The sequence below is a fragment of the Lissotriton helveticus genome, chromosome 12, assembly GCF_964261635.1.
Source record: "Lissotriton helveticus chromosome 12, aLisHel1.1, whole genome shotgun sequence".
Lineage (NCBI taxonomy): Eukaryota > Metazoa > Chordata > Amphibia > Caudata > Salamandridae > Lissotriton > Lissotriton helveticus.
Window position 1 is genome coordinate 694583514 of NC_136073.1, and position 14613 is coordinate 694598126.

The following is a 14613-nucleotide window of genomic DNA, read 5'->3' on the forward strand; positions in this document are numbered from 1 at the left end:
GGTCAGGCGGGATTATGAGTGACATGATTTTCCATGACTGTAATTCCTCTCAGTTATATCAACAATTGAAATAGGCCTCACAGCTTTTCCATTTAAAATCCTAAAGAAAACAAACTGATTGCTTGTTTGGTATTGGAAGTTGGAAGCGTTTGGCCGCTCGTTCCTTAGGGGTATGGAAACCACCAAAAACTATCTGGTGGGGAATCCACCTATTGTGGGCCTTCTCTCTATCATTACCAGATGTGAACACGTAGCTCCCTGGAAGCATGGAAATATTTGACACTGGGATTATTGTTGGAGTGACAGGAGGATGCTGACCTATCGAACAGGATGTGACCTTGCAGGCTCGAGAAAGTGTTTGTAGTAATCCTGTAACATGCCCTGTAGGTCTAATACTAGAGCTACATGGACCTAACCCATGCTCTGAAGTTGCAGGTGGAGTGAAGTGGTGAAATTGCTCCACATATTGCCTCTACATATATTGCTGACTGTTGCAGACATGCTCATATTAGACCTTTTAATTCTTGACATTACAAGTTTCTGGATTATGTGTCTTTTGTTCTTGTTAATGACCACAATTGCTCTTGTTGTTTGTATTATCATCGAGACAGTCATTGATGAGGCAGAAGTAGACAATTAGATTGACGTTGACAAGGCATTCATCGTAGATGAGACCATCGTAGAAGATGCAGTCATAGACGAGGCTGTCATAGATTATGCAGCCGTAGACGTGATTATCGTAGACGTGGTTATCATAGACCCGGTTATCATAGACAAGGTTATCAGACTAGGCTGTCAAAGATGGGTCTGTTGTAGAAGAGGCTGTAATGGACCATCGTAGATGAGGCAGTAGGAGACTACCAGCATAGATGAGGGTGTTGTAGACTACCGTCATAGATTAGGATGTGTAGACGAAAGTCATAGATGAGGCCGTCATAGATGACCGTTATAGATGAGGCCGTCGTAGACGATGCCATCCTGGATGAAGCCATTTGCAGATGAGGACATTCGTAGACCAGGCCATTCGTAGATTAGGCCATTCGTAGACTAGGCGATTTGTAGACTAGGCCATTTGTAGATGAGGTTGTCATAGACTATGCCGTCGTAGAGAATGCTGTTGCAACAATGGGGTAACTCTGTGTCCCTCAGAACCAGGGTAGCTATACAAAAAGCTACAATTGGTTCTGTCGGGTAAGAACAATTGCTTCTGTGATCAAGAAATAATCATAAACCATAAGTGTGTCATAGAGAATGCCATCGTAGAGAATGCCATCATAGACGAGACCATCATACACAAGGCCGTCATAGGTGAGGGTGTAATAGTTAACATCGTTGACGTTGTGATCGTAATTAATGATGATTATGACAGCAGTTTTGCCATAGACTCTTCATGTCAGGTTATGAGGATCTCCCTGCTGTAGATTCAGGGCTGAAGAGGGGGTTGTAGGGTCTGCCTCCCAGGTAGTTTTTTCCAATTTTCTGTCTCCGTGAGAAGTCTGCGACCTCTCCCTTTGACCTCTCCTCTAAGATGAAGGAATCCAGTGGCGTAACAGAGGCCCCTGCAGTGCTGGGGGGCCCCCAAGCTCCAGGTGCCCCCTCAGCACAGTACCCTGACCTGAGAGCTGCTGACTGATCAAGAGGGGGCCCCTCCATGTACCTTGGATAGGGGCCAACTCAAGTTTTGTGACGCCACTTAAGGAATCCTCACTCTCCTCATCATAAGTGACAGATTTAGGTTTCTGTAGTCCAAATAATAGCCTCATGTCTCTGAACAGGAGAGGTTTTGAGGTAAAGGTTAGACATATTTGGTAGTCTTTTACCTTGTTTTCTGCTACTCTGACATATGTGCCAGGGTCAGAGAAATGAAACATGAAATATCACCTTGAATGGTCCAAAAAGAAGTAATGGCTGAAGAAACTGAGTAAAGCTCAGGGAGACTCCCTTCACACGAGATGGGGTAGAACATCTGAGTGGCTAAACCTCCGTTGGGAGTGTTCTAGAGGGTCCTGGAGCCTGATTGGTTACAGTTCAAGTTTGGCCCTTTAAAAAAAAAAAAGGACATAGATAGGCTATTAAACTGACTTTTTCATTTACCATTATAGTTGTTGTACTACTTTATTCGATATTTGCATATCATAAAAGTACAAACATAAAAACACATATTTAAAAAAATCTAATATTCAATACCTTTCTTGCCATAGTATAAAAAGATAAAATTCAAAATATTTACAATTAAAACAGAATAAATTCAATGATACATTAGCAGCAGTGGGTATATACATCAATTTGGCTGCCCGAGCCTATCACTTGTCCTCGACCAACAGTCTGGCGCGGATGAACCACGCACTGGCTAGATATTTAGCGACCCCACATACAACTAGCATAGATGTACCATCTTACAAGAGAATGCGCAAGGCAGTTCTGGACTCTCTGACACCCAACTTTCTACATACCGGTTTTAACCATTTTGATCTAGGTCTTTTATAGGCCCTACAAGCGAACAAAAAGTGGGGAAGAGATTCGCTCGTGCATGGGCACCCTGGGCAGCTAAGAGGATAGACATGTGCCCCTCTTCCTTTCCATCCCTCAATGAAGTTCTTCAAGGGTAGGATCCCATATCTCATTTTCAGGAAGAGAGACCTATCGCTTGGGTTTTGAATAAAATCTAGGAAGGGCTCAAGTTTTTTACTGGGTTTAGATTCCATAAAATGGGTTGTAAGTGCCCCCCACTTTGCATGTTTTACTTCTTCATCCTGTACCCAATCCCAATAGATTTTTTTGATGATTTGCTTGTGGGGAGGGGACTGGGTGATCCAAAATTCACCCAAACCTAGCTTCAAAACCAGCTGTTTAAGTTTGGTTAGTCATGGTATCTTATTTGTACTGTTCAGGGTAATCAGCTCATCCAGGACCAACGCATATTTTTCCAGTTCTGGCATCCTTCTCAGGCGCACCCAGAACAGCAATGGATGGAGGCGCACGACGTCTGCGATAGAATGTTTACCCATATCTAAAAAGAGAGGTTTTAGAGGTGTGGAGAACGGGAGAGCGACCAGGTCCCTCACAAACTTGTTCTCTGCCCTTGCCAGGTCAATGGTGTTCTCACATCCCCACAGCTCTGAACCATAGACAGCAGAGGCTACAGCCTTGCCCTCATATGCTGCCAGAGCTGGGGCTACAGGTCTGCTGATAGATAGGCGCTGATTTCTCAGGATTGCTCCTGAGACTCTTTTGAGGTTTAGAAGCAGTTTGGCTACATGCCATTATAGCCTATGATAGTGATACATACTGCTTTATCATGGTACTGTGGAACTCCCACTTCGACGACGAAGAATGATTCAAGCATGTGAATCTATGAAAGATCCAATACTGGAGAATGGTGGAATTGGATCATTCATCCCTGGTGTTGGGCTTGTGGAATGTCAGGTGGAGATTGTACTCAACTGTCAGTTGGCCCAGGATGCTCGTAGTGAGGTCCCTCTCAAAGTTCCATCCTACATCTCCTACATGCATTCTTGGAGGCACAGCAGATCCAAGTCCACCAACCTGTCTAGTAATGGTCAACATGAAGGGCTTAAGCCGCGGTTTCAGATCCAAAAGTGCTACAGCCCTGGCTACTTCCAAGGCAGCAATACTATTTTACAAACCCACCAGTATCTAAGCACCTATTTTCTGTGAATAGAATCTGCGAAGGCTCAGGTGTAGAACCATGATTCTACAAGTAAGTCTGGTTTAGGCTCAGACTTCAGGAAAGCAGATTGTTCTGGATATTTGTATATTTAAGTAACCTAGGAGCTGTTAACTTTCTAGTAGTTGGAGTTAGGGAGGAGAATGGAAGTAAGGTTTGGGATTGATGGCAGGTGGGCAATGTTCTGGCTTGATTCTCTAAGACTACAGAGCGTGCTGTTAAAGGAATTAAAACCATTGGTGAAATGTGCTTCAAGCTGCATCTGAAACTTATAATGGCTAAAGTCATACCCAATACTAAAGATAAATATAAGGATAAAGCAAAATTGGAGGTGAAACATACTCAGCTCGGGACAGTGTCTATATCCAAAGCATGCAGTCCACCCACTTTAAGGTATTACAGTACTTGTGTCATTGCTGAGCCCACTAAATTTGACAACATGCGAGAGAGATCCCATTGTTAAGACAGGAGTGCTTTGGAAGACAGAGTTTCGGTTCTGTGCGATTAATGTCATGATAAAATTAGAGAATGGCACTTCACCTCTTTTTTGGATTTCTCCACAGTAGGTTCTTGTGCTGTTTCTCCGAGCTGTGAAGGTTCTTCCATGGTAAGTTTGGACTCCTCTGATGGCTTCACTGTAGCGATATTCTCACTGCCGGAAGACAGGTTCAAGTTTAATACACAGAGAATAAAAACTTACATCTCACAATGAATTATTTAGCTCAGAAATCCTTTCATCCAAAGTTGACTCTTGGCTGGCTTTACTTACCAGGAACATGAACGCTTATTCAGCATTGTGACAGTGATGACCAAATCAAAAATACATTAAATACCGTTTTATGGGCTCATACAGCCTCATTTTAAAAAAAATGTTATTGTTGGGTTTTTCATTTTGAAACAAAAGGCAATATTACAAGGCATTTGCATCATTCTGAGTCAGTATACAATAAATGTTTCAGTGTTTCACTAAACAGTAGCGTAACCATTGGTCCATAAATTAGGTGGTGCATCCACCTGCCTTTAATGATAGACTTGCAAAAAGCATGAGGGTGCCCCTGCATGAGCAAGGCCCCTCTACAAACCCCGGAGTCCATTCTCTAGGCTTTGTAATTGGGATGAGCCATTTAATACATATAGTGGACATCAAGTCAAATACAAGATGTCTAACTATGTATTGGCTGCACCGAAACCGGTCATTTTTGGTATCAAACGTGTTGGATCCCTACCCAAACACCGATTAGACTGTTGAATGTAGGATTGCATGTACTGAGGGGCTCCCCTAGGGTGCCCCCCCCTGTATTCCCTGTACCAGCCTTTCAGGGTCTAGCAGCAAGCTAGTGCTGCTGTCGACCTACGGCATGTTTCTGCCCCCTGCTGCTGAGTTAAGCTTGAGCATGGGAAGGCAGAACAATAGGTTTCCTGCTACAGGGAGGTGTGACCAACTCCCAGACAGCTTAGTGTATTGGGCTGGGGTGGGGGGCTTGCCAGTTCCACCAGACTTCTTTGAAGGGCACATTTGGTGTCCTTCTTGCATACTCCAGTTTTAGCCAGTTCAGGGAACCGTTGGCTCCCGCTCTGGCGTGAAACTGGATAAAGGACATATGAATATCCTCCTATCTGTCCAGCCTCTTCTCTGGGAGGGACACTTAAATCACCCCAATTCTTTCCCTGGGGTACTTAAGGGCTTACCTGTGGGTGGCTCTTCAGATTTGTCATGGGACAGGATTCAAATCCGAAACCACTTCAACTTCAACAGTCTGGGCACCTTGAACTTCGCCTGGAACCGAGACTGCATCAAGGAAGACTCTTGCTGCTCCTGGTCTCGTCGTCCTGCCAGTCTTCTGCTTCACTTGTGCCTGTGCTCCATCCAGGTTCCTCTCCAGGCCTGTGTGCATCAAAGACACCTGAAGTAATCTCCAGTTGAGTGAAGCAGCCACTCCTCTGCATCTGCAGGCACCGCAACCAAGCAGACCGGTCTACTGCTCTTGAGGTCCCACTGACTTTGAAAGGCTCAGCAAAACAGGTGATGGTTCTGCAACTCCCTCAAGGACTGCAGTTTGATGCCAGTATCCCTCGTCAGTGCCGCAGGAACAGAACCCCTGTACACCACGTTGGCTTGCCGCTGCCAAAGCTCGTTGACTCGGTCCTCCAGAGATCTTCAGGCTACAAGAAGCTCCAGCCTCCAGCTTCTCTTCTACCAAGATCTTCGCCCTAAGCGCATCCTCTGCACCGTGGGCCTGCATCTTTGGTGAGCTGCTCCTGCTCGAGGTCCTCTTGCAACTCATGTGCCTTCAGCCTATGGGTCCTTTTTAGGGTCTACTTTGGCTTCAGTGGGCTCCCCTGCTTGCTCAGGGCCTGCTCTGACTCTCCTGAACTTGGTGAGTCCCTTGGTCCTTGCTGGTCCCAACGCTGCACCTTTTTCAATTACCATGTCTGCTGCCAAGGCTTGCTTGGGCTCCTGCCGGACACCGACGACCTGGTTCTCGACTTCCGATGTGGGACAGCTCGTGAACGGCTCCTGGTCTTCTACAGCGTCGCCTGGTCCTCTCAGCTGCAGTGACAAGATCACTGTCCTCACTCCTGCATCTTCTGTCATTGTTGGTCCTTCGTCTTCCGTGCCTCCTGGTCACTCCTGAGTGGAATAAGCTCTGTCCCCTCTGCTTGCAGGTCCGCCTCTTCACAAATTCATCCTTGGGTTCCACCGGACTCTTTCACCTTCTTCGCCAGCTGCAATTTTCTGAAGTCCTCCATTGTGGTCTACAGCCGGTTCCGACGTCACTTCACACCTATGCACCAGTTTTCCCTGGTGTAGGTATCCTGGTTCCTGAGGTATCCACGGGTGGGGTGACTCTCCAACCTACCATCTTCCACTGGGTTTCTTCAGGGTCCAACGGGAAGGGTCCTTCTTCTTGAAAACTGAAACTGTGACTTTCATATTGACTTGCATTGAGCACGCGGCTGTGTTTCCACTCTGCACACAGCCTCAGTGGGGTTCCTAGGTACTTACCCTGGGTTGTTCCTTGAGATCTCAGCTTTTCTGAGTCTTCTAGTCCAAGTCCCAACTTTGGCCATACTTGTAGTGTTTCAAGTTGATGATTGGCAATGATTTTGATTAATTGTGCAAATATTAAGAACTTTTAACTTTGTCTCTGTTGACTGATGGCTCACTGTCCAAAGGCAGACTTGGTGGGAGAAATTTTTTAGGAGGCCGTGGCAGGCAAGGGTTACTTGGTTCAGACTGAGGCAGTCCGCGCACCGGCTGGGACTTAACCATTTTACTGAGCCCAGAACTGAATGAATACCAAGAGCACCCCTTTAGCACTTAACCCTCAGAGTAGTGAAGTCTAGAAGTCCAATCCTTTACTCAGGGAGCTGGCGTGGGGTTAGAGACTCAAATCCATAAACTTATTATAACTGCTAATGAGTCACTGTTCAGTCAGTACATCCATTTTCGAAAAAGCTATTTAATACTAACACACACAATGGAAGATGATGTACATAATTAATAGAGGAGGTTGAATAGGGACTATAGTGGGGAACATTACCTACAGTAATATGGGGACAGTCTTTAGTAATAAACTGTATCAGCCATTAGCCTCTCTGGGAGAGATTGAGTGTGGCCACAGTCACTGGTGTAATACACACTGCACACAAGTATCCTGTGCACACACAAGTGATGTAAACACACATATAACATCCATGTCCCACACGGATGGATGAAGGACACAGTCGCAGGGGGGACTGGCAGACCAAATATAGAGAATTGCGGGGGAGGCATGTCTCGCTAGCAGACAACAGTTAAAAAGGTTTGGCTGGTACAGAAATCATCTTGCTGCCGCCACAGTCAGCCTTCTACAGCTTCGCGAGTAGACGGCAGTCATACCTAAACAAGCCTTTGCAATGCAATAGGTCTCGCATTTACGAGAGTCTAAGCTATTGTCATTTACAATGGCAATAGCTCAACCTCTTATAAAAGCGAGACCTATTTCACATCAAATAAGCGGCCGCCATTGTACAGGGCTGTTTGAAAGTGAAAGCAGGTATGGCGAGGAAAGCACGTCGTGCCTGCAGTAGGAGAAACTCATTAAAGAAAATAGTGCTTACAGACTAAATAAGACATAACATGTAGCAACAGAAGTAAAAGGGCCAGTCACCATGGGAGGTAACAAATGCAGACAAGGTGGGACTAACAAGCCATCAGGGGGCGCACTAACAATGTGCCACCTTTTAAGTGGCGCACTGTGATTGTGCCTTCTGAGGGCTTCTTTACCTCTGCGCCCTCGTCAGTAATACAGCACGGGCGCAGAGGCAAAGGAATTCTCTCATTTGCATGGGAAACGTCCCCATGCAAATAAGGAAACGCCCCTTTGAAGATAGCGCATCGATTTATGTGCGCCTGCGCTATTGGTGATATAGAAGGGGCCGCGGCCCCTTCTGTAATACCAAAGTGCCCCGGGGGCACGAAGCTCTTAACTTCATTTCTGTCTTTCCAAAATGCTTTGTTTGATCTTGGAGGTACTTGGCACGCCAGTTGTGTGGGTTTAGATCTCATCCGCTTCACAGTCATGCCTGTATCTTGCAGTAAGGTGATCGGTCATATTTAGTCATCTACATACTGCTCTTGCTTCTCTTCCCCCACTAACCCTTTTCTGCCCTTTTTGCCAGTTCGGAGAGATATGGGTGACGTGACCCTCTTACTCAATAGTCTTGGCCATAGTCCATTTACCATTTCAGGACATACATCTGGACTCTCTGTTCCTTGGCCCAGGAGTGTTCAAGATGGTAGTCAGCTGGAACACAGGAAATAAAACGTTTCCAGCTAACAAATGGAGCCTGGGATGGGGCTTAAGTATGCAATCTGCGGGAGTTAGTATCCATTATAAGTAATGTTTTAAGAGTTGCATGCAACGAGAATTTACAGGGGTTCACACGAGGAAGAATATCAAGGAGAGTGTCGAAGGCTTGCAATAGCATAATTCAATCAAATGTTTCCAGATCTTCTGGATCTAAATGCGATGCACTGGGGCTACAGATTACAACATAACTAAAGGCTGGACATCTAACAAGTAATCCCTTCACAACCAACGTAAATTTGACTTGGACACACACACACACATTTAATTGTGTATTTACCTCGTCTCTTGCAGACACCCCTTTTTAGGTTTCGTAACCTGGCGAGGGGCGAAGCCACTCCCAGATCGAAATATGTTGTTTCTAATAGTGAGGTTAGGACAGCCTCTGTTTCCAATTGGCTAGCTCCATAAATGGAGGCTAGCCATTGGGAGGCAGAGGCTGTCAATCGCGTTTTCTCTCGAAAACGCGATTCGGGGGCGTTTCTGGTGCTTTTTTTAAGCCCCGCCCCTTTGTCCCGGGCCGCGCTGCCATTGGCTGCCGGCCCGGGACACCCCCGTGACGTCATTCCAGGGCTGCGCTGTGATTGGCTGCCGGCCGGGACACCCCCGTGACGTCAGCCAATCACAGCGCGGCCCGGGACCTGACTTGTTTTTATTTACCGCCCGTCTCTTCTCACTCTCTGTTGTGCGCTTCTTTCCCATACTGTTGCCTTCACATTTCTCTCTTTCTCTCGTGCAGTCACCTCTCCATCTGTCCCTTTCTTTCCCGCCTCTCAGGTCCTCTCCTTCACAATCCCCGCCGTTCCCGCCTCTTTCCTTGCAGCTTTTTCTGTTGCCCCCTCCTGCGCGCGGCGCCCCCTCGCGTGCTGCTCTCTCCTTCTACCCTCTCGCGCTCCTGTCTTCTCCCACTGCCCCCACCCTCGCGCGCGGCTGCCTCCCCGCTATCTCTGCAGCAGTTGACTGGGAAACGGTGGAGTGAGCGCGAGGCGATCCGGAGAGGAGGGAGCCAGGTGCGCGGAGGACCTGAACGTACCCCGGGGGGCCTTGCTGCGGTCCACAGGTGGGCGCGCGCACATTCCCGCCCCAGCCACCGAAGCTAGAGAGGCGGGCACTGGCGGCTTAGACACTGGGGCGCAGAGAAGCGCGTCTCTAGGCGCACTGTGGATTACATGCGGCAGTTTCCACCCTTCTTCTCGTGTGAAGGCAGCGGCGCCCCCATGGAGCGGTGAGTATGGGGAATGCCTGATATATCCGGGGTGGGGGCAGAAGGGCAGGCTCACCTGGACTTGGAGCAGTGGGGTGGATGGAGGGGTAGTTTATGGGAGTATGGCGGAAGGATGTTGGTGGTAGTAAATCAGCGCGGTGAGTGGTAGAGGAGGAGAGGGGTGGCGTGAAAGTGATGTAAGATGTTGTAGAAGGAGTAGTGGGTGTCTCGAGCAAGTTGCAGGAAATGGGATGTGTGGGGCTGCGGGGAGAAGGAAGGATGAAGGGAGAAGTGGTGAATAGGTTTGAGAGAGCAAAGGAAGACTTGTTTGGGGAGATGAAAGAGACAGTTGAAAGGAGTGGTGAAGAAGAGCTATTGGGAGTACTGAGGGAGTACTGAGGGAAAAGGGACAGATATACAGGGGAGGTGGAGGAGGGGGGGGCGAACTGAGGCCGTAGTAGTGATGTTTTGTCAGTTTTGGGCGATGGGTCTGGTTTGGTGGTGTGGTAGGGTGCATGGTGGTCAGGGAGAGTAGGGAAGAGGAAGGGACGTGGTTTAGGAGTGAGAAAGTGCGGTACTATGAGGGGGTGGGCGAAGGAGAGAGACTGATTTGGTGCAGTGAGATGGTTGTGTGAAAACAGGGAGGTGATTTGCTGGAGATAGGATAAAGAGATGGAAAGTGGCTAGGGCAAAGGAGGGCGATTTTTAGGTAGTGGCGTGAGGGGAGCGGTGGTGAGGAGGGCGGTGATTCGGTTATTTGATGACACCGGGGTTGGGGGTTGCGGAGAAGAGTCAGGTTTTATATATAAGCATGGGGGTTTAAAGGGGAGCACTTATCAGGTTGTAATACAACGGTCCTTTCTCACCGCTCGCCCCGGTGACCGGGTACTACCACTTGGGAAGGTTATCCACGACACCTCCATTAGTTTCCATTGGTAGCCCCCTCACACCCCGGGGTTAGCAGTAGCCGAGCAGCCAGGGCCTACTGCGAGGCGATGGCGTGAGCGTTGGTTACGAATATACTTTACACTACATATTCAAACATACGTTGTCACAGCAATGGCGAAAGTACAGCCTTGGGAATTCGCCAGCAAAAGAATGCGTCGATTATATATAGTAAAAAATCTAGACTAGTTAAAGTGAAAAACTGAAAACTAGACGAATCATGTTGCATACAACAAAATGTCGGACGTCCATCCTTGGCACTGTGCAGAGACGCAGCTACCTAAGTGCAGCAGTTGCTATTAGTGCAACAGGTGCAGCGGCACCTGCGCACAGGTGTATGATGGGTCCACTGAACCACCACCATGTCTCTCTTTCACTCCACATGCGGAGGCTGGAGGAGTAATTTCTCTTGCTTGAATTGAGGCCCATTGCACCCTAATATGTTACTAGTGCAGTCCAGTGGTACTTTATTATTATTTATTGATAGATGAGCAGTTATTATAAAACAATACTAACATTAAACTATTGGTTCCTCCGGTCACTGAGAACCGCTCAGGTGTTTGAGAATCACTCTGAGAATGACTTTGAGAGTCAGTCAAAGAATAGAATGTGTCTCAGTGCACAAGACAGGCGCATCAAAACTAGGCATTCGTGGCACCTCAATTGGTTCAGATGTTTCTGTGATGTTTTGAGCCATAAGTCTAGTAAAAGTCAAATAAACCTATTTTGAAAGTTGCTTGTTTGTTTAAAAGGGCTTTGGATTTTTTGTGTGCATATTTTGTAACTGTTCGACGGTGCTGAGGGGCCTACAAGGCTTGCAGTTCCCGATTGGGATTACCAAGTGGATAAATAAACCAATAGGTCGCAAGTGGCCAGTTCTGTTAAGGTTTGTTTTCAGGGCTCCGGGTTACGTGAGCAACTTTTTTCATCATCCTGTATCATGGGCACCAGCAATTTAGTGGCGGGGGTCAAATTATGCTCAGTGTTAACTAAATTATATAGCAAGAAAAGACAGATTATCTGGCGTAATGAAGCGCATCTTGTGACAGTATTCTTGCATTATTTTGTCTTTTTGCTTCATGCTAACACTATATGGGCAAAGGTTCCGAATTATTAGTAACAGTTTATCACTCACATGCAGCAATAAGCAATCGAAATGTGATCAGTGGAACTTCGCAGGTAGGGCCTTCCTCTGCGTGGCAACTCGCGCCCCCACATTTTTGTTAATTTATGATCTGTTTGAGCTAGAATAATTATTTCTTTTGGCAAATCTGTAAATTATGCAGAAGATGATGGAATATGTGGCAAAAGAGGCAAATCTATAATTATGTTGAAAGCGCTGCGTCCACGCTATAGAATCACATAATTTAGTGGCTCTGCATGCATTTTAGGACTGGCTAATCGTAGCCACATGTTTTGTCTCTGTTGGGATTATGGGGAATTTGTGTATTGTGTTAGGAATACCGAGGTATCTTCAAATGGCCACAGGCCAAGTTATTTAGGTAACCTTTGGAACAATGTGGCCTCCAGGGTTAAGGGAAACTTCAGATTCTCTAGGGTGACAAATACGTTAAGAAACCTGATCTGGTACTTGCCTACCTGCTGCTGGACCCTGACTGCCAGGTGGGCTGTTCCAAGTTGGGTTGGGTTGGGTTGAGTGTTTGAGTGCCATCAGACACAGCCACAGCGCATGAGACTAACTCACTACTTCACTCTCACTCACTACTTCACTCTCTCTCTATCTCACTACCGCTCTCTCTCTCTCTCTCTCTCTCTCTCTCTCTCTCTCTCTCTCAAATACACTAACTCACTTTCACTCTCTCATACACTACCTCACTCTCTCTCTAGCTCACTACTTCACAACATCTCTCTGTTTCTATCTCAATACAGCACAACTCTCACCCTCACTACCTCATTCTTTCACTACCTCACTCTCTCTCACTACCTCACTCTATATCTACTTCACTCTCCCACAAAACAAAAATAACTACATCACTACTCAAATTATATCTATAACACTATCTCACTCTCTCTCTCACTAACTCTCTCCATAACATCACTCTATCTATTTCCATATCACTCTCAACTATAACACAAGTCACTCACTCAAAAAATGACTACAACACTCTCTCGCTGACTCACTCTCTATCTCACTAGCTCACTCTCTCTCTCCAACTCACTACGTCACTCTCTATCTCACTAACTCACTCTCTCTCTATCTCACTAAGTCACTTTCACTCTCTCTTAAACTACCTCAGTCCTTCTCTATCTCACTATGTCACAACATCACTCATTGTTTCTATCTCACTACCACCAAAATCACTCTCCATCACTAACTCACTCTTTCACTACCTCACTCTCTCTGTCTCACTACCTCACTCTCTCTATTTCTATATCACTAAGTCACTTTCACTCTCTTTCACTACCTCACTCTCTGTCTCTGTTTTCGTTCAGAGGTAAGCATTTTGTTTTTTGTTTGCTAATCTTATGTTTATTCTCTCTTTTCTAGGTTCAACATGGCCCGTGGCGATTCCCTTCAGCGATGTGCACCGCTGTGCACGGAGTTGTTCAGACAGGTATGTATGTTGATTTTAGTTTATGTTAGAGGTAAGGCATATTTTTATTTTTACACTGCACTGTCCTTTTACTGCTGCACTCTCTCCTCAGCCTCTCCCTGCGCCATCGCTTCACTGATGCACTCTCCTCAGCCTCTTACTGCACCATCCCTTCACTCTCTCCTCAGCTCCACTATACCGTCTCTTCCCTGTTACAGTCCCTTCACTGCTGCACTCTCTGCTCAGCCCCCCACTGCACCGTCCTTTTAATGCTGCACTCTCCTCAGTCTCTCACTGCACCATCCTTTCACTGCTGCACTCTCTCCTCAGCCTCTCCCTGCACTGTCCCTTCACTGATGCACTCTCCTCAGCCTCTCCCTGCACCGTCCCTTCACTGATGCACTCTCTGCTCAGCTCCCCATTGCATCGTCCCTTCACTCTCCTCAGCCTCTCCCTGCACCGTCCCTTCACTGATGCACTCTCTGTTCAACCCCCCATTGCATCGTCCCTTCACTGCTGCACTTTCCTCAGCCTCTCACTGCACCATCGCTTCACTGCAGCACTCTCTCCTCAGCCTCTCCCTGCGCCATCGCTTCACTCTCTGCTCAGCCCCCCCCATCCAGGCTGCAGCCCTCACTCCTCCACTGCACCATCACTCACTGCTGCACTCTCTCTCAGCCTCTCACGGTACTGTCCCTTCACTGCTGCACTCTCCTCAGCCTCTCACTGCACCATCCCTTCACTGCTGCACTCTCTTCAGTCTCTCACTGCACCATCCCTTCACTGCTGCACTCTCTCCTCAGCCTCTCCCTGCACCGTCCATTCACTGATGCACTCTCTGCTCAGCCTCCAATTGCATCGTCCCTTCACTGCTGCACTCTCTTCAGCCTCTCCCTGCACCGTCCCTTCACTGGTGCACTCTCCTCAGTCTCTCACTGCACCATCCCTTCACTGCTGCACTCTCTCCTCAGCCTCTCCCTGCACCGTCCCTTCACTGATGCACTCTCTCCTCAGCCTCTCCCTGCACCGTCCCTTTATTGCTGCACTCTCTCCTTAGCCTCTCCTTGCACCGTCCCTTCGCTGCTGCACTCTCCTCAGCCTCTCACTGCACCGTCACTTCACTGCTGCACTCACTCCTCCTCCTCCCCACTGCACCGTCCCTTCACTGCTGCACTCTCCTCAGCCTCTCACTGCATTATCCCTTCACTGCTACACTCTCTCCTCAGTCCCACTGCACCGTCCCTTCACTGCTGCACTCTATGCTCAGCCCCCCACTGCTCCGTCCTTTTACTGCTGCACTCTCTGCTCAGCCCCCCACTGCACCGTCCTTTTACTGCTGCACTCTCCTCAGCTTCTCCCTGCACCGTC

General features: G+C 47.6%; 1 protein-coding gene across 2 annotated transcripts in view; it reads right to left on the bottom strand.

The window, feature by feature from the left end:
* Positions 1-14613, bottom strand: part of HYDIN (HYDIN axonemal central pair apparatus protein) — a 3619565-nt gene that overhangs the window by 2512782 nt on the left and 1092170 nt on the right. For both annotated transcript variants that reach the window (XM_078670948.1, XM_078670947.1), the window contains exon 25: positions 4229-4340. In XM_078670948.1, the coding sequence (XP_078527074.1) occupies positions 4229-4340 (112 nt within the window). The remainder of the gene's footprint in view (positions 1-4228; positions 4341-14613) is intronic.